This window comes from Taeniopygia guttata, chromosome 34 (assembly GCF_048771995.1).
Source record: "Taeniopygia guttata chromosome 34, bTaeGut7.mat, whole genome shotgun sequence".
Taxonomy (NCBI): Eukaryota; Metazoa; Chordata; class Aves; order Passeriformes; family Estrildidae; genus Taeniopygia; species Taeniopygia guttata.
The window spans coordinates 3,075,931-3,102,232 of NC_133059.1; the positions used below are offsets into that span (position 1 = coordinate 3,075,931).

Here is a 26,302-nt window from a genome sequence, read left to right on the forward strand (position 1 = left end):
TTCCGCGTTCGTCACTTCCGCTTCCGGGTGCGCCGAGCGCGGTGAGCGGCGATGGCGGCGGGGCCGCTCCCCCCTTAATTAATTAATTATTGCTTAATTAGCGCCCTCCTCCTTCCCCCGGGCCTGCCCCTCGTTAGCGCCCCCTTTAATTCCCCAACTTCTCCCCTTAAATTCCCATTTCCCCCCTTCAATTCCCAATTTCCCCTTCAATTCCCAATTTCCCCTTTAATTCCCAATTTCCCCCTTTTAATTCCCAATTTCCCCCATTTAATTCCCAATTTCCCTCTTTAATTCCCAATTTCCCCCTTTAATTCCCAATTTCCCCCTTTTAATTCCCAATTTCCCTCCTTTAATTCCCAATTTCCCCCTTTAATTCCCAATTTCCCCTTCAATTCCCAATTTCCCCTTTAATTCCCAATTTCCCCTTTAATTCCCAATTTCCCCCTTTAATTCCCAATTTCCCCAATTTAATTCCCAATTTCCCCCTTTAATTCCCAATTTCCCCCTTCAATTCACAATTTCCCCCTTCAATTCCCAATTTCCCCCTTTTATTTCCCAATTTCCCCCTTTAATTCCCAATTTCCCCTTTAATTCCCAATTTCCCCCTTTAATTCCCAATTTCCCCTCTTTATCCCCAATTTTCCCATTTTTATTCCCAAATTTCCCCCTTAATTAATACAATTTTCCCCCCTTAATCCCCAATTTTTATCCCAATTTTTCCCCTTTATTGTCCAACTTTTATTTCAAATTTTCCCCCTTAATTACCCCCCCAATTACCCCTTAATTAACCCCCAATTTCTTCCTTAATGAATTCCCTAATTCCCAATTTTTATCCCAAATCTCCCCCTTAATTAATCCCTAACTCCCCATTAATTACCCCCCAATTCCCCCTTAATTACCTCCTAATTCCCCGTTAATTATCCCGTAAATCCTCCTTAATTAATCCCCAATTCCCCCTTAATTAATCCCCAATTTCCCCCCTTAATCCCCAATTTTTATCCCAAATTTTCCCCCTTATTTAACCCCCAATTCCCCATTAATTACCCCCTAATTTCCCCTTTAATTAACCCCCAATTCCCTGTTAATTACCCTCCAATTCCCCATTAATTAAACCCCAATTTCCCCCCTTAATCCCCAATTTTATCCCAAATTTACCCTGTTTGTTCTCCAATTTTTATCCTAAATTTCCCCCCTTAATTAACCCCCAACCCCCCTTAATTAACCCCCTAATTACCCCCTAATTCCCCGTTAATTACCGTGCAAATCCCCCTTAATTAATCCCCATTTCCCCCTTTTTCAACCCCAAATCTCCCCCTTAATCCCCGAATTTATCCCAAATTTACCCCGCTTGTTCTCCAATTTTTATCCCAAATTTTCCCCCTTAATTAACCCCCAATCCCCATTAATTAACCCCCTAATTAACCCCCTAATTAATCCCCAATTCCCCCTTAATCAACCCCAAATCTCACCCTTAATCAACCCCAAATCTCCCCCTTAATCCCCAATTTTACCCCAAATTTACCCCGCTTGTTCTCCAATTTTTATCCCAAATTTTCCCCCTTAATTAACCCCCTAATTACCCCTAATTAACCCCCTAATTAATCCCCAATTCCCCCTTAATCAACCCCAAATCTCCCCCTTAATCTCCAATTTTATCCCAAATTTACCCCGCTTGTTCTCCAAATTTTATCCCAAATTTCCCCCCTTAATTACCCCCTAATTAACCCCTTAATTAACCCCCTAATTAATCCCCAATTCCCCCTTATTCAACCCCAAATCTCCCCCTTAATCCCCAATTTTATCCCAAATTTACTCCCCTTGTTCTCCAATTTTTATCCCAAATTTCCCCCCTTAATTAACCCCCTAATTACCCCCTAATTAACCCCCTAATTAACCCCCAATTACCCCCTAATTTCCCCTTAATTAATCCCCAATTCCCCCTTCATCAACCCCAAATCTGCCCCTTAATCCCCAATTTTATCCCAAATTTCTCCCCTTGTTCTCCAATTTTTACCCCAAATTTCCCCCTTAATTAACCCCCTAATTACCCCCTAATTAACCCCCTAATTAACCCCCAATTACCCCCTAATTAACCCCCTAATTAATCCCCAATTCTCCCTTCATCAAACCCCAAATCTCCCCCTTAATCCCCAATTTTATCCCAAATTTACCCCGCTTGTTCTCCAATTTTTATCCCAAATTTCCCCCCTTAATTAACCCCCAATCCCCCTTAATTAACCCCCTAATTACCCCCTAATTAACCCCCAATTACCCCCTAATTAACCCCCTAATCAACCCCAAATCTCCCTCTTAATCAACCCCAAATCTCCCCCTTAATTCCCAATTTTTATCCCAAATTTACTCCCCTTGTTCTCCAATTTTTATCCCAAATTTCCCCCTTAATTAACCCCCTTAATTAACCCCCTAATTAATAACCCGTTAATTACCCCCAATTCCAGCCCTTCCCCCACCCCTGACTCCTCTTTTCCCCCAGGACCCTCCTGCTCCTCCCCCCTTTCCCTTGGCAGGTCCTGGAAGGTTCCGGAAGGTCCTGGAAGGTTCCGGAGCCCCGTGGAAGGTCCTGGAAGGTTCTGGAAGGTTCCAGAAGGTCCCGGAAAGTTCCAGAAGGTCTTGGAAGGTTCCGGAAGGTTCTGGAAGTTTCCAGAAGGTCCCGGAAGGTTCCAGAAGGTCCCGGAAGGTTCTGGAAGGTCCCGGAAGGTTCCGGAAGGTCCTGGAAGGTTCCAGAAGGTCCCGGAAGGTTCCAGAAGGTCCTGGAAGGTCCCGGAAGGTCCTGGAAGGTCCCGGAAGGTTCCAGAGCCCTGTGGAAGGTCCCGGAAGGTTCCGGAAGGTCCTGGAAGGTCCCGGAAGGTCCTGGAAGGTTCCAGAAGGTCCCGGAAGGTCCTGGAAGGTCCCGGAAGGTTCCGGAAGGTCCTGGAAGGTTCCGGAGCCCCGTGGAAGGTTCCAGAAGGTCCCAGAAGGTTCTGGAAGGTCCCGGAAGGTCCTGGCAGGTCCTGGAAGGTGCCGGAAGGTCCTGAAAGGTTCTGGAAGGTTCCAGAAGGTCCCGGAAGGTTCCGGAAGGTCCCGGAAGGTGTCGGGATGTGGCACGAGGCGCGGAAGCACGAGCGGAAGCTGCGCGGGATGATGGTGGACTACAAGAAACGCGCCGAGCGGCGCCGCGAGTACTACGAGAAAATCGTGAGCGCAGACCGGTTCCGGCTGGTTCCGGCCAGTTTGGGGGGACCCAGAACCAGTTTGGGGGGTTCTTGTCCCAGTTTGGGGGCACCCAGAACCAGTTTGGGGGACCCAGAACCAGTTTGAGGGGTTCTTGTCCCAGTTTGGGGGCACCCAGAACCAGTTTGGGATGTCCCTGTCCCAGTTTGGGGGGTTCTTGTCCCAGTTTGGGGGCACCCAGAACCAGTTTGGGGGACCCAGAACCAGTTTGGGGGCACCCAGAACCAGTTTGGGGGCACCCAGAACCAGTTTGGGGGTCCTGAACCAGTTTGGGGGACCCAGAACCAGTTTAGGGGCACCCAGAACCAGTTTGGGGTGACCCAGAACCAGTTTGGGGGCACCCAGAACCAGTTTGAGGGGTTCTTGTCCCAATTTGGGGGGGCCCAGAACCAGTTTGGGCCAGTTCACACCAGTTTGGGGGTTCTTGTCCCAGTTTGGGGGGCCCAGAACCAGTTTAGGCCAGTTCACACCAGTTTGAGGGGTTCTTGTCCCAGTTTGGGGGACCCAGAACCAGTTTGGGGACACCCAGAACCAGTTTGGGGGCACCCAGAACCAGTTTGGGGGGTTCTTGTCCCAGTTTGGGGGGCCCAGAACCAGTTTGGGGGTTCTTGTCCCAGTTTGGGGGGCCCAGAACCAGTTTGGGAGGTCCCTGTCTCAGTTTGGGGGGTTCTTGTCCCAGTTTGGGGGGTTCTTGTCCCAGTTTGGGGGGTTCTTGTCCCAGTTTGGGGGACCCAGAACCAGTTTGGGGGCACCCAGAACCAGTTTGGGGAGACCCAGAACCAGTTTGGGGAGACCCAGAACCGGTTTGGGGAGACCCAGAACCAGTTTGGGCCAGTTCACACCAGTTTGAGGGGTTCTTGTCCCAGTTTGGGGGGCCCAGAAACAGTTTGGGAGGTTCTTGTCCCAGTTTTTGGGCCGACATTCCCAGTTTGGAGTCCGACATTCCCATTTTTCACCCCAAATTCCCATTTTTTCGCCCCAAATTCCCATTTTTCGCCCCAAATTCCCATTTTTCCCCCCAAATTCCCATTTTTCACCCCAAATTCCCAATTTCCCCGTCAGTCCCACCCCACTCCTCCTTTCCCCTCCATCCCAGCCGCGTCCCCTCTTTCCCAAAGACCCCTCCCCCCATTCCCACCTTTCCCATCCGTCCCTAATCCCGGGATTTTCCCGTTTTTCCCAGAAAAAGGACCCGGCGCAGTTCCTGCAGGTGCACGGCCGCGCCTGCAAGGTGCACCTGGACTCCGCCGTGGCGCTGGCGGCCGAGAGCCCCGTCAACATGTGAGCCTGCCCGGAATTCCCGCCCGGAATTCCCTGGAATTGCCCCTGGAATATTCCTTGGATCACTCCCCAGGGATGGAGAAAATCGGGATTTTCCAGGAGATGGAATTTGGGCGGTTTGGGGCAAATTTGGAAAGATTCGGAGCCCCTATTCCAATTATTCTGAAGGATTTTGGTCATTTCAGGGATAAATTCCCTGGAATTATCTCTGGAATGTTCCTGGGATCACTCCCCAGGCATGGAGAAAATCGGGATTTTCCTGGGGTTGGAATTTGGGTGGTTTTGGGCAAATCCGGGAGGATTTGGAGCCCTTATTCCAATTTTTCTGAAGGATTTTGCTCATTTCAGGGATAAATTCCATGGAATTATCTCTGGGATGTTCCTGGGATCACTCCCCAGAGATGCAGAAAATCGGAATTTCCCTGGGGTCTAAATTTGGGCGGTTTTGGGCAAATCTGGAAAGATTCGGAGCCCCTATTCCAATTTTTCTGAAGGATTTTGGTCATTTCAGGGATAAATTCCATGGAATTATCTCTGGAATATCGCACCCAGGGATGGAGAAATCCGGGATTTCCCAGGGGTTGGAATTTGGGCGGTTTTGGGCAAATCTGGAAAGATTTGGAGCCCCTATTCCAATTTTTCTGAAGGATTTTGGTCATTTCAGGGATAAATTCCATGGAATTATCTCTGGAATATTCCTTGGATCACTCCCCAGGGATGCAGAAATCCGGGATTTCCCTGGGGTCCAAATTTGGGCGGTTTTGGGCAAATCCGGGAGGATTTGGAGCCCCTATTCCAATTTTTCTGAAGGAATTTTGGTCATTTCAGGGATAAATTCCATGGAATTATCTCTGGAATGTTCCTGGGATCGCCTCCCTGGCATGGAGAAAATCGGGATTTCCCAGGGGTCTAAATTTGGGCGGTTTTGGGCAAATCTGGAAAGATTCGGAGCCCCTATTCCGATTTTTCTGAAGGATTTTGCTCATTTCAGGGATAAATTCCATGGAATTATCTCTGGAATATTCCTGGGATCGCCTCCCTGGGATGCAGAAAATCGGGATTTCCCAGGGGTTGGAATTTGGGTGGTTTGGGGCAAATCCGGGAGGATTTGGAGCCCCTATTCCAATTTTTCTGAAGGATTTTGGTCATTTCAGGGATAAATTCCATGGAATTATCTCTGGAATATTCCTGGGATCGCCTCCCTGGGATGGAGAAAATCGGGATTTCCCTGGGGTCTAAATTTGGGCGGTTTTGGGCAAATCTGGAAAGATTTGGAGCCCCTATTCCAATTTTTCTGAAGGAATTTTGGTCATTTCAGGGATAAATTCCATGGAATTATCTCTGGAATATTCCTGGGATCGCCCCCCTGGCATGGAGAAAATTGGGATTTCCCAGGGGTTGGAATTTGGGTGGTTTTGGGCAAATCCGGGAGGATTTGGAGCCCCTATTCCAATTTTTCTGAAGGAATTTTGGTCATTTCAGGGATAAATTCCATGGAATTATCTCTGGAATATTCCTGGGATCGCCTCCCTGGCATGGAGAAATCCGGGATTTTCCAGGAGATAGAATTTGGGTGGTTTTGGGCAAATCTGGAAAGATTCGGAGCCCCTATTCCGATTATTCTGAAGGAATTTTGGTCATTTCAGGGATAAATTCCATGGAATTATCTCTGGAATATTCCTGGGATCACTCCCCAGGGATGGAGAAAATCGGGATTTTCCATGGGGTCCAAATTTGGGCGGTTTTGGGCAAATCCGGGAGGATTTGGAGCCCCTATTCCAATTTTTCTGAAGGAATTTTGGTCATTTCAGGGATAAATTCCATGGAATTATCTCTGGAATGTTCCTGGGATCGCCTCCCTGGGATGCAGAAAATCAGGATTTCCCTGGGGTTGGAATTTGGGCGGTTTTGGGCAAATCTGGAAAGATTCGGAGCCCTTATTCCAATTTTTCTGAAGGATTTTGCTCATTTCAGGGATAAATTCCATGGAATTATCTCTGGAATGTTCCTGGGATCACTCCCCAGGCATGGAGAAAATCGGGATTTCCCTGGGGTTGGAATTTGGGTGGTTTTGGGCAAATCCGGGAGGATTCGGAGCCCCTATTCCAATTTTTCTGAAGGAATTTTGCTCATTTCAGGGATAAATTCCCTGGAATTATCTCTGGAATGTTCCTGGGATCGCCTCCCTGGCATGGAGAAAATCGGGATTTTCCAGGAGATGGAATTTGGGCGGTTTTGGGCAAATCTGGAAAGATTTGGAGCCCCTATTCCAATTTTTCTGAAGGAATTTTGGTCATTTCAGGGATAAATTCCATGGAATTATCTCTGGGATATTCCTTGGATCACTCCCCAGGGATGGAGAAATCCGGGATTTCCCTGGGGTTGGAATTTGGGCGGTTTTGGGCAAATCTGGAAAGATTCGGAGCCCTTATTCCGATTTTTCAGAAGGAATTTTGGTCATTTCAGGGATAAATTCCATGGAATTCTCTCTGGAATGTTCCTGGGATCACCCCCCTGGCATGGAGAAAATCGGGATTTCCCAGGGGTTGGAATTTTGGGCGGTTTTGGGCAAATCCGTGAGGATTTGGAGCCCCTATTCCAATTTTTCTGAAGGATTTTGCTCATTTCAGGGATAAATTCCCTGGAATTCTCTCTGGAATATTCCTTGGATCACTCCCCAGGGATGGAGAAATCTGGGATTTTCCAGGAGATGGAATTTGGGTGGTTTTAGGCAAATCTGGAAAGATTTGTAGCCGCTGTTCCAATTTTTCTGAAAGAATTTTGCTCATTTCAGGGATAAATTCCATGGAATTATCTCTGGAATGTTCCTTGGATCACTCCCCAGGGATGCAGAAATCTGGGATTTCCCAGGAGATGGAATTTGGGTGGTTTTAGGCAAATCTGGAAAGATTCGGAGCCCCTATTCCAATTTTTCTGAAAGAATTTTGCTCATTTCAGGGATAAATTCCATGGAATTATCTCTGGAATATTCCTGGGATCGCCTCCCAGGGATGCAGAAAATCGGGATTTCCCTGGGGTCCAAATTTGGGCGGTTTTGGGCAAATCCGTGAGGATTCGGAGCCCTTATTCCAATTTTTGTGAAGGAATTTTGGTCATTTCAGGGATAAATTCCATGGAATTATCTCTGGAATATCCCTTGGATCACACCCAGGGATGGAGAAATCCGGGATTTTCCAGGAGATGGAATTTGGGTGGTTTTGGACAAATCTGGAAAGATTTGGAGCCCCTATTCCAATTTTTCTGAAAGAATTTTGCTCATTTCAGGGATAAATTCCATGGAATTATCTCTGGAATATTCCTTGGATCACTCCCCAGGGATGGAGAAAATCGGGATTTTCCAGGGGTTGGAATTTGGGTGATTTTGGGCAAATCCGGGAGGATTTGGAGCCTCTATTTCAATTTTTCTGAAGAAATTTTGCTCATTTCAGGGATAAATACCATGGAATTATCTCTGGAATATTCCTTGGATCACTTCCCAGGGATGGAGAAATCCGGGATTTCCCTGGGGTCTAAATTTGGGCGGTTTTGGGCAAATCTGGAAAGATTTGGAGCCCCTATTCCGATTTTTGTGAAGGATTTTGGTAATTTCAGGGATAAATTCCATGGAATTATCTCTGGAATGTTCCTGGGATCACTCCCCAGGGGGATGGAGAAAATCAGGATTTTCTAATTTTTCTAAATTTGGGTGGTTTTGAGCAAATCTGGGGAGAAATCAGGTTTTATTGGAGTCATCACTCCCATTTTTTTCCTGGTGGAAAAGGGGGAATTCTGCTCATTCCAGGGAGAAAATCCCATGGGATCCCCACCCTGGAATCACCCCCAGGGCTGGATAAATCCCAATTTTCCCCCAAAATGAAATTTAACCTGGTTTTACCGATCAACCCAAAGAAAATTCTGCTTTTTTGGGAACCACCTTTCCCCTTTTTTTTGCTGAAGGAAAGTGGGGAATTCTGAGCATTCCGGGTGGGAATTCCGGGATTTTTCCCATTCCCAAGGCTCGGTTTTTCCCGGCAGGATGCCCTGGCAGGGGGACACCAACAACATGATCGACAGGTTCGACGTCCGCGCTCACCTGGATTTCATCCCCATGTACACCCCGGCCCTGCTCAGCCCCACGTAAGATTCCCAAAAAATTCCCATGAGATTCCCAAAAAAAATTCCCAAAAAAAATTCCCCCACAGTTTTGGGGCTGGCATCCCACCAGGACTGGGTGGGAGGGTCCTAAATCTGTGTTTTGACCCCAAAATCTTCATTTGAGCTCGGAAAATCCCCTGAAATTCCACTTTGGATCCCCAAAATCCATCTTGGATCCCAATGATCCCTGTTTTGAGCCCAAAAATCCACATTGGATCTGTAAAAATCTGTTTGAGCTCCAAAATCCCCCCTTTGGAGCCATAAAATCTGTGTTTTTTTAGCAAAAAATCCCCCTTTGGATCCTCAAAATCCCCCTTTGGACCCATAAAATCCACATTGCATCCATAAAATCTCCATTTGAACCCCAAAATCCTTGCTTTTGTCCCAAAATTCTCTCAGAATTCCTGTTTTTCTAGCTCCCTGCAGTATGAATTGAACGAGCACAAATGCAACTACAACCCCTCCGAAATCCCCTTTTTTTTCCCCAAAATCCTCCCTTTTTTCTCCCAAATCCTCTCCTTTTAGGGCAAAGTTCCCGTTTGTACTCCAAAGTATCCCTTTAATCCCCAAATCCTTGTTTTGATCCCAAAATCCCCTCAGAATTCCCGTTTTTCCAGTTGAGCAGGAATCAGACGAGCACAAATGCAGCTATGAGGGGGGAGACCCTCATAATCCGCCTTTTTTCCTCCCCAAATCCAACTTTTTTTAGCACAAAATACTTCTTTTATCCCTAAAATTCATCTTTAACCCCCAAAATCCCCATTTTGATCCTAAAATCCCCTCACAATTCACATTTTTCCAGCTCACCGGAGCAGGAACCAGATGAGCACAAATGCAGCTATGAGGGGGGAGGCCCTCATAATCCTCCTTTTTTCCCCCAAATCCAGCTTTCCCTCCCACCAAATCCACTTTGGGACCCCAAAATCCACTTAGAACCCCCAAAATCCCCATTTTGATCCCTAAATCCCCTCAGAATTCCCAATTTCCCAGCATGCCAGAGCAGGAATCAGACAAGTACAAATGCAACTATGAGGGAAGAAAGCCTCATAATCCACCATTTTTCCCCCCAAATCCACCTTTTTTTAGCACAAAATCTTTCTTTGATCCCTAAAATCCACTTTTAACCCCCCAAATCCCCGTTTTGATCCCAAAATCCCCTCAGAATTCCCGATTTTCAAGCTCACTAAAGCAGGAATCAGATGAGCACAAATGCAACTATGAGGGGCCCTCATAATCCACCTTTTTTCCTCCAAAATCCAGCTTTTTTTAGTACAAAATCCTCATTTGATCCCTAAAATTCATCATTAACCCCCAAAATCCCTATTTTGATCCCAAAATCCCCTCAGAATTCCCATTTTTTCCAGCTCACCGGAGCAGGAAGCAGATGAGCAGAAATGCAACTATGAGGGGGGAGGCCCTCATAATCCTCCTTTTTTCCCCCCAAATCCAGCTTTCCCTCCCATCAAATCCACTTTGGGACCCCAAAATCCACTTAGAACCCCCAAAATCCCAATTTTGATCCCAAAATCCCCTCAGAATTCCCATTTTCCAGCTCACCAGAGCAGGAAGCAGATGAGCAGAAATGCAACTATGAGCTGGGAGGCCCTCATAATCCGCCTTTTTTCCTCCAAAATCCAACTTTTTTTAGCACAAAATCCTCATTTTATCCCTAAAATTCATCTTTAACCCCCAAAATCCCCATTTTGATTCCAAAATCCCCTGACAATTCCCATTTTTCCAGCTCACCGGAGCAGGAATCAGATGAGCACAAATGCAACTATGAGGGGGGAGGCCCTCATAATCCGCCTTTTTTCCCCCCAAATCCAGCTTTCCCTCCCACCAAATCCACTTTGGGATCCCAAAATCCACTTTGAACCCCCAAAATCCCAATTTTGATCCCAAAATCCCCTCAGGATTCCCATTTTTCCAGCTCACCGGAGCAGGAAGCAGATGAGCAGAAATGCAACTATGAGCCGGGAGGCCCTCATAATCCACCTTTTTTCCCCCCAAATCCACCTTTTTTTAGCACAAAATCTTTCTTTGATCCCTAAAATCCACTTTTAACCCCCCAAATCCCCATTTTGATCCCAAAATCCCCTCAGAATTCCTGATTTTGCAGCTCTCCAGAGCAGAAATCTCACAAGCACAAATGCAACTATGAGGGGGGAGGCCCTCATAATCCACCTTTTTTCCCCCCAAATCCAGCTTTCCCTCCCACCAAATCCACTTTGGGACCCCAAAATCCACTTAGAGCCCCCAAAATCCCAATTTTGATCCCAAAATCCCCTCAGAAGTCCCAATTTCCCAGCATGCCAGAGCAGGAATCAGACAAGTACAAATGCAACTATGAGGGAAGAAAACCTCATAATCCACCATTTTTCCCCCCAAATCCACCTTTTTTTAGCACAAAATCCTCATTTTATCCCTAAAATTCATCTTTAACCCCCAAAATCGCTGTTTTGATCCCAAAATCCCCTCAGAATTCCCATTTTTCCAGCTCACCGGAGCAGGAATCAGATGAGCACAAATGCAACTATGAGGGGGGAGGCCCTCATAATCCTCCTTTTTTCCCCCCAAATCCAGTTTTTGCTCCCGTCAAATCCACTTTGGGACCTCAAAATCCACTTAGAACCCCCAAAATCCCAATTTTGATCCCAAAATCCCCTCAGAATTCCCGATTTTCCAGCTCACCAGAACAGGAATCTCACGAGCTCAAATGCAACTATGAGCTGGGAGGCCCTCATAATCCTCCTTTTTTCCCCCCAAATCCACCTTTTTTTAGCACAAAATCTCTCTTTGGTCCCTAAAATCCACCTTTAACCCCCCAAATCCCCGTTTTGATCCCAAAATCCCCTCAGAATTCCCGATTTTGCAGCTCACCAGAGCAGGAATCTCACGAGCACAAATGCAACTATGAGGGGGGAAACCCTCATAATCCACCTTTTTTCCCCCAAAATCCACCTTTTTTTAGCACAAAATCTCGCTTTGATCCCTAAAATCCACCTTTAACCTCCCAAATCCCCGTTTTGATCCCAAAATCCCCTCAGAATTCCCGATTTTCCAGCTCACCGGAACAGGAGTCAGACGAGCGCAAATGCAACTACGAGCGGTACCGGGGCTTGGTGCAGAACGACTTCGCTGGCAGTGAGTCCATTTTTCCCTGTTTTTTTTGGGAATTCCGGCCGCTCCGGATCCCCCCCGGGTGGTTCCCGAGGGATTTAGGGAATGATTTGATGCCAAAATTCCCAATCCCAGTCTCGGAGGAGCAGTGCCTGTACCAGATCTACATCGACGAGCTCTACGGGGGCCTCCAGAAACCCAACGAGGATGAGAAGAAAAAGTGAGGGAAAAACGTTGGAATTCCTGGGAATTCCGGCTGGCAAAACACTGGGAATGTACCCCCACACCCTTGGGAATGATCCTAATCCTGGGATAATGCCCCAAATCCCAGTTTTCCCCTCACTCCTTTGTTGGAATCTCCCCCAAAACCATCCTGGGAAGGGCTCCTGATTTTGCCTGGGGCATTCTGGCTTGGGATTCCTGTTTTCCCTCTGAATTCAGCTCAGATTTCCCACTTTCCCTCAGAATTTCTCTTTTCCCTCCAAATTTCCCTTCAGAATTCCCATTTTCCCTCAGAATTCTCATTCTCCCTCACAATTCCCCCTCAGAATTGCCATTTTCCCTCACAATTTCCCTTCAGAATTCCCGTTTTCCCTCAGATTTCCAATTTTTTCTGCACAATTCCCCCTCAGATTTCCTATTTTCCCTCAGAATTCCCATTTTCCCCCCAAATTTCCCTTCAGAATTCCCATTTTCCCTCAGAATTACCATTCTCCCTCTCAGTTCCCCCTCAGATTACCCGTTTTCCCTCAAAATTTCCATTTTCACTCCGAATTTCATCTCAGAATTCCCATTTTCTCTCAGATTTCCCATTTTCCCTCAGACTTCCCATTTCCCTCCAAATTTCCCCTCAGAATTTCCATTGTCCCCTCAGAATTTCCATTCCCTCAGAATTGCCCTTTTCCCTCCAAATTTCACCTCAGAGTTCCCATTTTTTTCCTCAGAATTGACATTTTCCCTCAGAATTCCCATTTTCCCTCACAATTCCACCTCAGAATTCCCATTTCTCCTCAGAATTCCCCCTCACAATTCCCATTCCCCTCACAATCCCCATTCCCCTCACAATTCCCCCTCACAATTCCCCTCTCAATTTCCCCTCACAATTCCCCTCACAATTTTCCCTCCCAATCCCCATTCCCCTCACATTTCCCCTCACAATTCCCCCTCACAATCCTCATTCCCCTCACAATCCCCATTCCCCTCACAATTCCCATTTCCCCTCAAAATTCCCTCTCAGACTCCTCATTCCCCCTCACAATTCCCATTCCCCTCACAATTCCGCCTCACAATCCCCATTCCCCTCACAATTTCCCCTCACAATCCCCATTCTCCCTCACAATTCCCATTCCCCTCACAATTCCCCTCACAATTCCCCTTCACAATCCCCATTCTCCCTCACAATCCCCATTCCCCTCACAATCCCCATTCTCCCTCACAATCCCCATTCCCCTCACAATCCCCATTCCCCTCACAATCCCCATTCCCCTCACAATTCCCCTCACAATTCCCCTCACAATCTCCATTCCCCTCACGATTCCCCTCACCATTTCCCCTCACAATCCCCATTCCCCTCCCAATCGACATTCCCCTCACAATCCCCCTCACGATTTCCCCTCACAATCCCCATTCCCCTCACAATTCCCCTCACAATCCCCATTCCCCTGACAATTCCCCTCACAATCCCCATTCCCCTCACAATCCCCATTCCCCTCACAATCCCCATTCCCCTCACAATCCCCATTCCCCTCACAATTCCCCTCACAATCCCCATTCCCCTCACAATTCCCCTCACAATCCCCATTCCCCCTCACAATTCCCCTCACAATCCCCATTCCCCTCACAATCCCCATTTCCCCTCACAATTCCCCGTCACCATTTCCCCTCACAATTCCCCTCACAATTCCCCATCACAATCCCCATTCCCCTCACAATTCCCCTCACAATCCCCATTCCCCTCACAATTTCCCCTCACAATCCCCATTCCCCTCACAATCCCCATTCCCCCTCACAATTCCCCCTCACAATTTCCTCTCACAATCCCCATTTCCCTCACAATCCCCATTCCTCTCACAATCCCCATTCCCCTCACAATTCCCCTCACAATTCCCAATTCCCCTCGCCATCCCCATTCCCCCGGGATCCATCCCTCTCCGGGGCTGTGTCCCCGGGCTGGAGGGCTCTGTTTGCCGGCTCCCGGCAGGCTGGCGGAGAAGAAGGCGTCCATCGGCTACACCTACGAGGACAGCACGGTGGAGGAGCTGGAGAACGCCCTGGAGAAGCGGCCGGGCGACGACGACGACTCCGAGGACGACTCCAACACGGACGAGGACGAAGTGATCCCGGACATCGGTAACGCTCCCGCGGGTCGCGCGCGGGGTCCCGCCGGCACTCCGGGGCGCAATTCCAAGATTTTCCATCCGTTTTTCCAGACGTGGAGGTGGACGTGGATGAGCTGAACCAGGAGCAAGTGGCCGACCTGAACAAGCAGGCTACCACCTACGGCATGGCCGAGGGCGATTTCGTCAGGTACGGCCCGGGAAAACCTCGGGAAAAGCTGGGATCTGACCTCGGGGAGGGCTCCTGCTTTTCCTTGGGATTTCGGCTCGGGAATCCCGTTTTTCCTTGGGATTCTCTCCTGGAAACCTCCTTAGAATTTTGGCTCGGGAATCCCATTTTTCCTTGGGATTCTCTCCTGGAAATCCCCTTAGAATTTTGGCTCGGGAATCCCATTTTTCCTTGGGATTCTCTCCGAGAAATCACACTTTTCCTTGGGATTTCGGCTCGGGAATCCCGTTTTTCCTTGGGATTCTCTTCGGGAAATCCCACTTTTCCTTGGGATTCTCTCCTGGAAATCCCCTTAGAATTTTGGCTCGGGAATCCCATTTTTCCTTGGGATTCTCTCCGAGAAATCTCACTTTTCCTTGGGATTTTGGCTTGGGAATCTCTTTTTTCCTTCCGATTCTCTCCTCGAAATCCCACTTTTCCTTGGGATTCTCTCCTGGAAATCCCCTTACAATTTTGGCTCAGGAATCCTGTTTTTCCTTGGGATTTTGGCTCAGGAATCCCGTTTTTCCTTGGGATTCTCTCCTGGAAATCCCACTTTTCCTTGGGATTCTCTCCTGGAAATCCCCTTAGAATTTTGGCTCGGGAATCCCATTTTCCTTGGGATTCTCTCCTGGAAATCCCCTTAGAATTTTGGCTCAGGAATCCCATTTTTCCTTGGGATTCTCTCCTGGAAATCCCCTTAGAATTTTGGCTCAGGAATCCCATTTTTCCTTGGGATTCTCTCCTGGAAATCCCCTTAGAATTTTGGCTCCAGAATCCCATTTTTCCTTGGGATTCTCTCCTGGAAATCCCCTTAGAATTTTGGCTCGGGAATCCCATTTTTCCTTGGGATTCTCTCCAAGAAATCACACTTTTCCTTGGGATTTTGGCTTAGGAATCTCTTTTTACCTTGGGATTCTCTCCTCGAAATCCCACTTTTCTTTCAGATACTCTCCTGGCAATCCCCTTACAATTTTGGCTCAGGAATCCTGTTTTTCCTTGGGATTCTCTCCTAGAAATTCAGTATTTCCTTGGGATTTTGGCTCGGGAATCCCGTTTTTCCTTGGGACTCTCTGTTAAAAATCCCATTTTTCCTTGGGACTCTCTCCTGGAAATCACACTTTTCTTTCGGATTCTCTTCTGGAAATCCCATTTTTCCTTGAGATTTTGGCTTGGGAATCCATTTTCCCTTGGGATTCTCTCCTGGAAATCACACTTTTCTTTCAGATTCTCTCCTGAAAATCCCATTTTTCCTTGAGATTTTGGCTTGGGAATCCCATTTTCCCTTGGGATTCTCTCCTGCAAATTCCATTTTTCCTTGGGATTCTCTCCTGGAAATCACACTTTCCCTTGGGATTCTGCCTCAGATCTCCCTGGTTTTCCTGTGGTTTCCCCCCCTTTTTTCCAGACTTTCCCTTTTTCCCTGAGATTCTGCCTTGAAAATCCCATTTTTCCCTGAAATTCCAGCTCAGGGCTCCCCCTTTTCCTCAGAATTCGGGATCTCCCCAAACCCCCGCCCTGATCCCGCTTTTTTTTCCCCTGGAAAAAGGATGCTGAGGAAGGACAAGGAAGAGGCTGAAGCCATCAAAAACGCCAAGGCCCTGGAGGAGGAGAAGGCCATGTACTCGGTGAGGGAAAAACCTGGAAAAAACACAGAAAAAACGGGAATTTTCCCTCGGGAAATCCCCAAAAATCCCTTCCCTTCCCCAGGGCCGCCGCTCCCGCCGGCAGCGCCGGGAATTCCGGGAGAAGCGGCTGAAAGGCCGGAAAATCAGCCCCCCCAGGTGAGATTCCCAACCTTTTCACCCCCAATTCCAACGTTTTTCCCCAACATTTTCCCTCAAATCCCAACATTTTCATCCCAAATCCCAACGTTCCCCCCCCCCCCAAGTCAATGGTTTTATTCTGAATTCCATTTTCCTCCAAAATCTCACCGTTCTCCCCCCAAATCCCAACTTCCCATTCCCAAATCCCAGTTTTTCATTCCCAAATCCTGGTTTTACTCTCAATCCCACCAATTTTCCCCTGAATCCCAAATTCTCATTCCCAAATCCCCCCAATTCCCAATTTTCCATTCCCAAAACCCTCAAATAGCCCCAGGTTTCCCCAAATCCCCCCAAACCCCACCTTTTCACCCCCGAAGTCCCATTTTTCCCCTGAAATCCCCCCAATTCTTCCCCCAAACGCTCCCAAATCTCCCCATTTTCCCCCAAAATCCCCCCAACCCCACATTTCCCCTCCGATTCCACCCAAATCCCCCCATTTCTCCCCAAATCCCCCCCAATTCTGCCCAAATCCCCCCAATTTCCCCCCTAATCCCTCAATTTCCCCCCAAATCCCCCCTAATTCCCCCAAATTCCCCCAAATCCCCCCAATTTCCCCCCTAATCCCCCCATTTCCCCCCCAATTCCGCCCAAATCCCCCCCGTTCTCCCCAAATCCCCCCCAATTCTGCCCAAATCTCCCCAATTCCCACCCAAATCCCCCCTAATTCCCCCCAATTCCCCCCAATCCTCCCCAAATCTCCCCAATTCCCCCCAAATCGCCCCAATTCACCCCAGTTCCCCCCCGGTTCCCCCCCAAATTCCTCAAATCCCTCCCAAATCGCCCCTTTCTCACCCCAAACCCCCATTTCTGTCTCCCCACAGCTACGCCCGCCGGGACAGCCCCACCTACGACCCCTACAAACGGTAACGGCCCCGGTATCGGTACCGACCCGGTACCATCCCAGTATCGGTACCACTCCGGTATCGGTACCACCACTGGTACCACCCTCAGTACCGGTACCACCCTGGTACCACCCCGGTACCAACCCCAGTATCGTTACCCCTACGGTACCACCCCTGGTATTGGTACCACCCCGGTACCACCCCCAGCACCACTGCAGTACCGGTACCAGTACCTCTCGGTGTTGGTACCACCCCTGGTACCACCCCAGTACCACTCCCGGTGTCGGTACCACCCCGGTGCCACCCCCAATACCCCCCCAGCAGCACCACGGTGCCGGTACCGGTACCGGTACCACTCCCGGTGTCGGTACCACCCCCAGTACCGGTACCGGTACCACCCCTGGTATCGCTACCACCCCAATACTCCCCCAATACCCCCCCCAGTACCACCCCCAGCACCACCCCAGTACCGGTGCCGGTACCGGTACCACTCCCAGTGTCGGTACCACCCCCAGTACCACCCCCAGTACCACCCCCAGCACCACCCCAGTACCAGTACCGGTACCAGTACCACCCCGGTACCTCCCCCAATACCCCCCCATCACCACCCTGGTACCACCCCCGGTACCGGTACCGGTACCACTCCCGGTGTCGGTACCACCCCCGGTACCGGTACCGGTACCACCCCGGTGTCGCTGCAGGTCTCCGTCGGAGTCGAGCTCGGAGTCGCGGTCCCGTTCCTCGCGCACGCCGTCGCCGGGCCGTGAGGAGAAGATCACCTTCATCACCAGCTTCGGCGGCAGCGACGAGGAGCAGCGCCCCGGGCCCCGCGAGCGCCCACGCCCCGCCGGTACCGGTACTGGTACTGGTACTGGTACCGGCACACCGGCACACCGCGACGGCTCACGGTCAGTGCCGGGCCCGGCCGGGCTCATCCGGCCCGTTCCGTGTGTTGGAACCCGATTTTTTCCTTTTTCTCTCATTTTTTTATTCCCCTTTTTTCCCTTTTTCTCGCTTTTTTATTCTGCTTTTTCCCTTTTTCGCGCTTTTTTATTCTGCTTTTTCTCCTTTTTTCTCGGTTTTGTATTCTGCTTTTTTCCCTTTTTCTCGCTTTTTTATCCCGCTTTTTTCCCTTTTTCTCGCTTTTTTATTCTGCTTTTTCTCCTTTTTTCCCTCTTTTGTGTTCTGCCTTTTTCCCTTTTTCTCTTTTTCTCTTTTGTGCCCCGCTTTTTTCCTTTTTCTCACTTTTTTATTCTGCTTTTTCTCCTTTTTTCTCTCTTTTGTGTCCCGCTTTTTTCCTTTTTCTCTCTTTTTTATTCTGCTTTTTCTCCTTTTTTCTCTCTTTTTTATTCCGCTTTTTTCCCTTTTTCTCGCTTTTTTATTCCACTTTTTCTCCTTTTTTCTCTTTTTTGTGTCTCGCTTTTTTCCTTTTTCTCTCTTTTGTATTCTGCTTTTTTCCCTTTTTCTCTCTTTTGTATTCCACTTTTTCTTCTTTTTTCACTCTTATATTCTGCTTTTTTCCTTTTTCTCTTTTGTATTCCACTTTTTTCCTTTTTTCTCTCTTTTGTATTCTGCTTTTTTCCTTTTTCTCTCTTTTATGCCCTGCTTTTTTCCCTTTTCTCTTTTGTATTCCGCTTTTTTCCCTTTTTCTCTTTTGTATTCCGCTTTTTTTCCTTTTCTCTCGGTTTTTTATACCGCTTTTTTCCTTTTTCTCGGTTTTTTATCCTGCTTTTTCCTTTTTCCTCGCTTTTTTATCCCGCTTTTTTCTCTTTTTCTCGCTTCTTTATTCTGCTTTTTTCCCTTTTTTCTCTGCTTTGTATTCTGCTTTTTCTCCTTTTTTCACTCTTTTGTATTCTGCTTTTTCTCCTTTTTTCTCTCTTTTTTATTCCGCTTTTTTCCCTTTTTTCCCTGTTTTGTATTCCACTTTTTCTCCTTTTTTCTCTCTTTTGTGTCCTGCTTTTTTCCTTTTTCTCTTTTTTATTCCACTTTTTCTCCTTTTCTCTGTTTTTTCCCTCTTTTGTGTTCCGCTTTTTCTCCTTTTTTCTCTCTTTTGTGCCCCGCTTTTTTCCTTTTTTCCCTCTTCTGTGTTCTGCTTTTTTCCTTTTCCCTCCTTTTCGTATTCTGCTTTTTCTCCTTTTCTCTCTTGTATTTCGCTTTTTTCCTTTTTCCTCCCTTTTGTATTATGCCTTTTTCCTCTTTTCTTGCCTTTGTATCCTGCTTTTTTTTTTTTCTCTCTTTTCTATTTTTATCCTTCTTTCTCTTCCCCTTTTTCCTTTTTGTCCCCTTTTTCCCCCTCTTTTACTCATTTTTTTCCTCTTATTTTCCCTTTTCCCCCACTTTTTCCTCCTTTTTTCTCTCTTTTTCCCCTTCCCCCCATTTCTCACCCGTTCTCCCTTTTCCAGGCGCCGCTCTTCCTCCTCCTCCTCCTCCTCGTCCTCCTCGCGCTCCTCCTCCTCCTCGTGGTGCAGCTCGGGCGGCTCCCGCGGCTCCCGGGGCTCCCGGGCGCCGTTCCGCCGCTGCCGGGGCGCGTTCCGGGGCCGCCGCCGCTCCCGCAGCCGCAGCCGCTCCCGGAGCCGCTCCCGGAGCCGCTCCCGTTCCCGCCGCTACTCCCGGGGCGAGTCCCGGGACAGCCGCCGCCGCTCCCGCTCCGCCGAGCGCGGCCGCCGCCGCCGCCACCGCCGCTCCAGGTCAGCCCGGGACCGGTTCCGGTCACTTTGGGTCCGGTTCGGGTCACTGTGGGCCTGGTTCGGGTCAGTTTGGGTCAGTTTGGGTCAGTCTGGGACCAGTTTGGGACAGTCCAGGACCGGTTAGGGACTGGTTCGGGTCAGTTTGGGTCAGTTTGGGACCGGTTCGGGTCACTTTGGGACAGTCTGGGACCAGTTCGGGTCACTTTGGGTCAGTCTGGAACCGGTTTGGGTCAGTTTGGGTCAGGTTCGGGTCAGTTTGGGACCGGTTCGGGTCAGTTTGGGACAGGTTTGGGTCAGTTCGGGACAGTCCGGGACTGGTTCGGGTCACTGTGGGTCACTTTGGGTCACTTTGGGTCCGGTTCGGGTCACTGTGGGCCTGGTTCGGGTCAGTTTGGGTCAGTTTGGGTCAGTCTGGGACCAGTTTGGGACAGTCCAGGACCGGTTAGGGACTGGTTCGGGTCAGTTTGGGTCAGTTTGGGACCGGTTCGGGTCACTTTGGGACAGTCTGGGACCAGTTCGGGTCACTTTGGGTCAGTCTGGAACCGGTTTGGGTCAGTTTGGGTCAGGTTCGGGTCAGTTTGGGACCGGTTCGGGTCAGTTTGGGACAGGTTTGGGTCAGTTTGGGACCTGTTTGGGTCAGTCTGGGACCGGTTCAGGTCAGTTTGGGACAGTTTGGCACCAGTTTGGGTCAGTTTGGGTCAGTTTGGGACAGTTTGGGACCAGTTCGGGTCAGTTCGGGTCAGTTTGGGACAGTCTGGGACAGTCCGGGACTGGTTCAGGTCACTTTGGGTCAGTTCGGGTCAGTTTGGGACCAGTTCGGGTCACTTTGGGACTGGTTCAGGTCACTTTGGGACCGGTTCGGGTCAGTTTGGGACAGTTTGGGACCAGTTCGGTCAGTTTGGGACCGGTTCGGGTCACTGTGAGTCCGGTTCGGGTCAGTTTGGGACCGGTTCGGGTCAGTCTGGGACCGGTTTGGCACCGGTTCGGGTCACTTTGGGTCCGGTTCGGGTCAGTTCGGGTCAGTTTAGGTCAGTTTGGGACAGTCCAGGACTGGTTCACACCAGTTCGGGTCAGTCTGGGACCAGTTTGGGTCAGGTTCAGGTCACTTTGGTTCAGTCTGGGACTGGTTTGGGTCAGTTTGGGACCGGTTCGAGTCAGTTTGGGTCAGATTCGGGTCAGTTTGGGTAAGTCTGGGACCGGTTCGGGTCAGTTTGGGTCAGGTTCGGGTCAGATTCGGGTCAGTTCGGGTCAGTTTGGGACCGGTTCGGGTCAGTTTGGGACTGGTTTGGGTCAGTTTGGGTCAGTCTGGGACCGGTTCGGGTCACTTTGGGTCAGTCCGGGACCAGTTTGGGACCGGTTCAGGTCACTTTGGGTCAGGTTCGGGTCAGTTTGGGACAGTATGGGACCGGTTCGGGTCAGTTTGGGTCCGGTTTGGGTCAGTCTGGGACCGGTTCGGGACCGGTTCGGGTCACTGTGGGTCCGGTTCGGGTCAGTTTGGGTCAGTCTGGGACCGGTTCGGGTCACTTTGGGACCGGTTCGGGTCAGTTTGGGACAGTCTGGGACTGGTTCGGGTCACTTTGGGTCAGTTTGGGACTGGTTTGGGTCAGTCTGGGTCAGTTTGGGTCACTTTGGGACAGTCTGGGACCAGTTCAGGTCAGTTTGGGACAGGTTCGGGTCACTTTGGGTCAGTCTGGGACAGTCTGGGACTGGTTCGCGTCAGTTTGGGACAGTTTGGGTCAGTTCATGTCAGTCTGGGACTGATTTGGGTCACTTTGGGACTGGTTCGGGTCAGTTTGGGTCACTTTGGGTCAGTTTGGGTCAGTCTGGGACCGGTTCGGGTCAGTCTGGATCAGTTCGGGTCAGTTTGGGACAGTCTGGGACCAGTTATGGTCACTTTGGATCAGTCCGGGACCGGTTCAGGTCAGTTTGGGACCAGTTTGGGTCACTTTGGGTCAGTCTGGTTCCGGTTCGGGTCAGTTCGGGTCAGTTTGGGTTTTCCTGTTCCCTGTTTTCCTGCCATTCCCTCCCGTTTCCTGCAGGATTTTCCTGTTTCCTGCGGACTTTTCCCATTTCCCGTGGGATTTTCCCAATTCCCTTGGGATTTTCCCGTGGGATTTTCCCTTTTCCCGTGGGATTTCCCCGTGGGATTTTCCCGTTCCCGGTGGGATTTTCCTGTTCCCCGCGGGCTTTTCCCGTTCCCCACGGGATTTTCCCGTTCCCCGCGGGCTTTTCCCATTTCCCGTGGCATTTTCCCGCAGGATTTCCCATTTCCCCTGGGATTTTCCCATGGGACTTTCCTGTGGGATTTCCCATTTCCCGCGGGCTTTTCCCATTTCCCGTGGGATTTTCCCATGGGATTTTCCCTTTTCCCGTGAGATTTTCCCGCAGGGTTTTCCCGTATTCCTGCCGTTCCCACCCATTTCCTGCAGGATTTTCCTGTTTCCTCTGGGATTTTCCCGTTCCCCGCGGGCTTTTCCCATTTCCCGTGGGATTTTCCCGTGGGATTTTCCCATTTCCCCTGGGATTTTCCCCTGAGGTTTTCCCGTTCCCCGCAGGCTTTTCCCATTTCCCGTGGGATTCTCCCGTGGGATTTTCCCATTTCCTGTGGGATTTTCCCGTTCCCTGTGGGCTTTTCCCATTTCCCATGGCATTTTCCCATTTCCCATGGGATTTTCCCGTGGGATTTTCCCATTTCCCCTGGGCTTTTCCCATGGGATTTTCCCTTTTCCCGCGGGCTTTTCCCATTTTAACGCCGTTCCCGCGCAGGAGCCGGTCGCGGCGCTCGGCGCGCTCGTGGCGCCGCTGGAGCAGTCAGAGCCGCAGCAGCCGCAGCGACTCCCGGAGCCCCTCCCGGTCCCGGTCCCGGTCCCGATCCCGATCCCGATCCCGGTCCCGATCCCGGTCCCAGTCCCGCTCCCCCAGCCCCGCCGCGCCCCGGGACAAGGCCCCGCCGCGCCCCCCGGCCTCGCCCGCCCTCGGAGAGAAGCTGAAAAAGTGAGTGCGGAAAAGCAAAAATAACCCCAAAATCCCTCCTGGAACCCACAAAATCCCTCTGGGAGTCCTCAAATCCCATGGAATGTCCCCAAAATCCCTCTGGGAGCCCCCAAAATCACTCTGAGATTCCTCAAAATCCCCCAGAATGACCCCAAAACCCCTCTGGGAGCCCCCAAAATCCCTCCAGGAGTCCTCAAATCCCACGGAATGTCCCCAAAATCCCTCTGACATTCCCCAAAATCCTTCTGGGAGCCCTCAGATCCCACGGAATGTCCCCAAAATCCCTATGAGAGTCCCCAAAATCCAGCTGAGATTCCCCAAAATCCCTCCGGAAACCCCAAAATCCTTCTGGGAGTCCTCAAATCCCACGGAATGTCCCCAAAATCCATCCGAGATTCCCCAAAATCCCTCTGAGATTCCCCAAAATCCATCCGAGATTCCCCAAAATCCTTCTGGGAGTCCTCAAATCCCGTGGAATGTCCCCAAAATCCATCTGAGATTCCCCAAAATCCCTCTGGGAGACCCCAAAATCCCTCCGGGAGATCTCAAAATCCTCAGAACGTCCCTAAAATCCCTCTGAGATTCCCCAAAATCACTCTGGGAGCCTCCAAAATCCCTCTGAGATTCCTCAAAATCCCCAGAATGTCCCCAAAATCCCTCTGAGATTCCCCAATGTCCCTCTGAGATTCCTCAAAATCCCCAGAATGTCCCCAAAATCACTCTGGGAGCCCCCAAAATCTCTCCGGGAGATCTCAAAATCCCCAGAACGTCCCTAAAATCCATCCGAGATTCCCCAAAATCCCCAGAATGTCCCCAAAATCCCCCTGAGATTCCCCAAAATCCCTCTGGGAGCCCTCAAATCCCGTGGAATGTCCCCAAAATCCATCTGAGATTCCCCCAAATCACTCAGAATCTTCCCCAAAATTCCTCTGGGAGCCCTCTGATCCGACAGAATGTCCCCAAAATCCCTCTGAGATTCCTCAAAATCCATCTGAGATTCCTCAAAATCCCCAGAATGTCCCCAAAATCACTCTGGGAGCCCCCAAAATCTCTCCGGGAGATCTCAAAATCCCCAGAACATCCCTAAAATCCCTCTGAGTTTCCCCAAAATCCCTCTGGGAGCCCTCAAATCCCGGGGAATGTTCCCAAAATCCCTCCGAGATTCCCCAAAATCCCTCTGAGATTCCTCAAAATCCCCAGAACGTCCCTAAAATCCATCTAAGATTCCTCAAAATCACCCTGAATCTCCTCAAAATCACCCAGAATCTCTCCAAAATCCCTGTGAGATTCCTCAAAATCCCCAGAATGTCCCCAAAATCCCTCTGGGAGCCCTCAAATCCCGCGGAATGTCCCCAAAATCCATCTGAGATTCCCCAAAATCCCTCTGGGAGCCCTCAAAATCCCCAGAATGTCCCCAAAATCCATCTGAGATTCTTCAAAATCCCTCTGAGGTCCCTAAATCCCCCAGAATCTCCCCAAAACCCCTCTGGGAGCCCCCAAAATCCATCCGAGGTCTCCAAATTCCCCAAAATCTCCCAGAATCCCCCCAAAATCTGCCCCGGATCTCCCCAAAATCTGCCCCAGATCCCCCCCAAATCCCTAAAATTTCCCCCCAAATCCCTCTGGGATCCCATTTTCCCCCTAATTCACTGTAATTTTTCTCCCAATTTCCCCCCCAAATTTCCCAATTTCCCGCAATTTCCCCCCAATTTCCCCCCCAAATTTCCCAATTTTCCCCCAATTTCCCTCCAAAATTTCCCAATTTCCTGCAATTTCCCTCCTAAATTTCCCAATTTCCCGCAATTTCCCCCCAATTTCCCTCCCAAATTTCCCAATTTTCCCCCAAATTCCCTCCCAAATTTCCCAATTTCCTGCAATTTCCCCCCAATTTCCCTCCCAAATTTCCCAATTTTCCCCCAAATTCCCTCCCAAATTTCCCAATTTTCCCCCAAATTCCCTCCCAAATTTCCCAATTTTCCCCCCAATTTCCCAATTCCTCCCCAATTTTCCCCCAAATCTGCCAATTTCTCCCCATTTCCCTTCCAAATTTCCCCACTTCACCCCCAAATTTCCCAATTTTCCCCCCAATTTCCCAATTCCTCCCCAATTTTTCCCCCAAATCTGCCAATTTCTCCCCAATTTCCCCCATTTTCCCCAATTTTCCCCCCAAATTTCCCGATTTTCCCCCCAAATTCCCCGATTTTCCCGATTTTCCCCCCAAATTTCCCGATTTTCCCGATTTTCCCCCCAAATTCCCGAATTTCTGTCCCGCAGGGCGGACGCTGCGGCGGGTAAAGATTCCGGAGCTGCCAAAGTCAGTAAGAATTGGAACTTCCCCTTGTGTTTAACGGAATTCCCGGATGGCCTCGGGATCACGGATCCGGGGACCCCGCCGGGACCGGGAATTTCGGGAGCGGGAGGGAGGGAGGGAGGGGGAATTTCCTGGGATTTGGGGGGAATCAGCTCGGGGGGGCCCTTTCCCCACATTTTCCTGGAATTTTCCCCGTATTTTCATGGATTTTCCCCATATATTCCGGTTTTCCCCCCATATTTTCCTGGATTTTCCTGGTTTTTCCACACATTTTCCTAGATTTTCTCCCATTTTCATGGATTTTCCCCATATATTCCATTTTTTCCCCAGATTTTCCTGTTTTTTCCCACATTTTCCCACGTTTTCCCAGACTTTTCTGGATTTTCCTGGATTTTCCCACATTATCCTTGATTTTCCCCATATTTTCCTGGATTTTCCTGTTTTTCCACACATTTTCCTGGATTTTCTCAGTTTTTCCTAGATTTTCCCCATATTTTCATGGATTTTCCCCATATATTCCATTTTTTCCCCAGATTTTCCTGGATTTTCCTGTTTTTTCCTACATTTTCCCAGGTTTTCCCAGATTTTCCTGGATTTTCCCAGATTTTCCTTGATTTTCCCCATATTTTCCATTTTTTTCCCATATTTTCCTCAATTTTCCCCATATTTTCCTTGATTTTTTTTCCCCTGGTTTTTCCCATATATTCCATTTTTTTCTCCGTATTTTCCTGGATTTTCCTGTTTTTTCCCCCACATTTTCCTATATTTTCCAAGGTTTTCCTGGATTTTCCTAGATTTTCCCTGTTTTTCCCCACATTTTCCTGGTTTTTCCAAGATTTTCCTGATTTTTCCCAGATTTTCCTGGATTTTCTTGGTTTTTTCCCATATTTTCCTTAATTTCCCCAGATTTTATTGTATTTTCCTGTTTTTATTCCATATTATTCTGGATTTTCCAAGGTTTTCTTAATTTTTTTTAGATTTTTTCCCCAAATTTTCCAATATTTTCCCAAATTTTCCCGGTCTTTCCTCACATTTTCCTGGACTTCCCATATTTTCTTGGATTTTCCCAGATTTCCCACAGATTTTCCCCATATTATCCAGGATTCTCCTGTTTTTTCCCAGATTTCCCCCATATTTTCTCGGATTTTCCTAGATTTTATTAATTTTTCTTAGATTTCCCCAGATTTTTCTGGTTTTTCCCCAGATTTTTCTGGGTTTTTTCCCACTTTTTTCCCATTTTTCCTCATTTTTTCCCCAATTTTCCTCATTTTTTCCCATTTTTCCCAGCTTCCCCTCCCCCACTCCCTTCCC

General features: G+C 49.1%; 1 protein-coding gene across 2 annotated transcripts in view; it reads left to right on the top strand.

The window, feature by feature from the left end:
• Positions 1–26,302, top strand: part of CLASRP (CLK4 associating serine/arginine rich protein) — a 34,669-nt gene continuing 8,367 nt past the window's right edge. Inside the window, exons 1-15 of one of the 2 annotated variants that reach the window (XR_012052511.1) lie at positions 1–41; positions 2,460–3,195; positions 4,415–4,512; positions 8,548–8,649; positions 11,732–11,811; positions 11,923–12,007; positions 13,988–14,136; positions 14,217–14,313; positions 15,881–15,959; positions 16,042–16,115; positions 16,979–17,020; positions 17,701–17,907; positions 19,402–19,686; positions 22,453–22,680; positions 24,955–24,998. Coding sequence is in view for 1 of the 2 variants with exons in the window: in XM_072920933.1 (XP_072777034.1) it covers positions 3,097–3,195; positions 4,415–4,512; positions 8,548–8,649; positions 11,732–11,811; positions 11,923–12,007; positions 13,988–14,136; positions 14,217–14,313; positions 15,881–15,959; positions 16,042–16,115; positions 16,979–17,020; positions 17,701–17,907; positions 19,402–19,686; positions 22,453–22,680; positions 24,955–24,994 (1,665 nt within the window). In the remaining variant the exon portion in view is untranslated. The remainder of the gene's footprint in view (positions 42–2,459; positions 3,196–4,414; positions 4,513–8,547; positions 8,650–11,731; positions 11,812–11,922; positions 12,008–13,987; positions 14,137–14,216; positions 14,314–15,880; positions 15,960–16,041; positions 16,116–16,978; positions 17,021–17,700; positions 17,908–19,401; positions 19,687–22,452; positions 22,681–24,954; positions 24,999–26,302) is intronic. The other variant, XM_072920933.1, reaches the window with a different exon arrangement.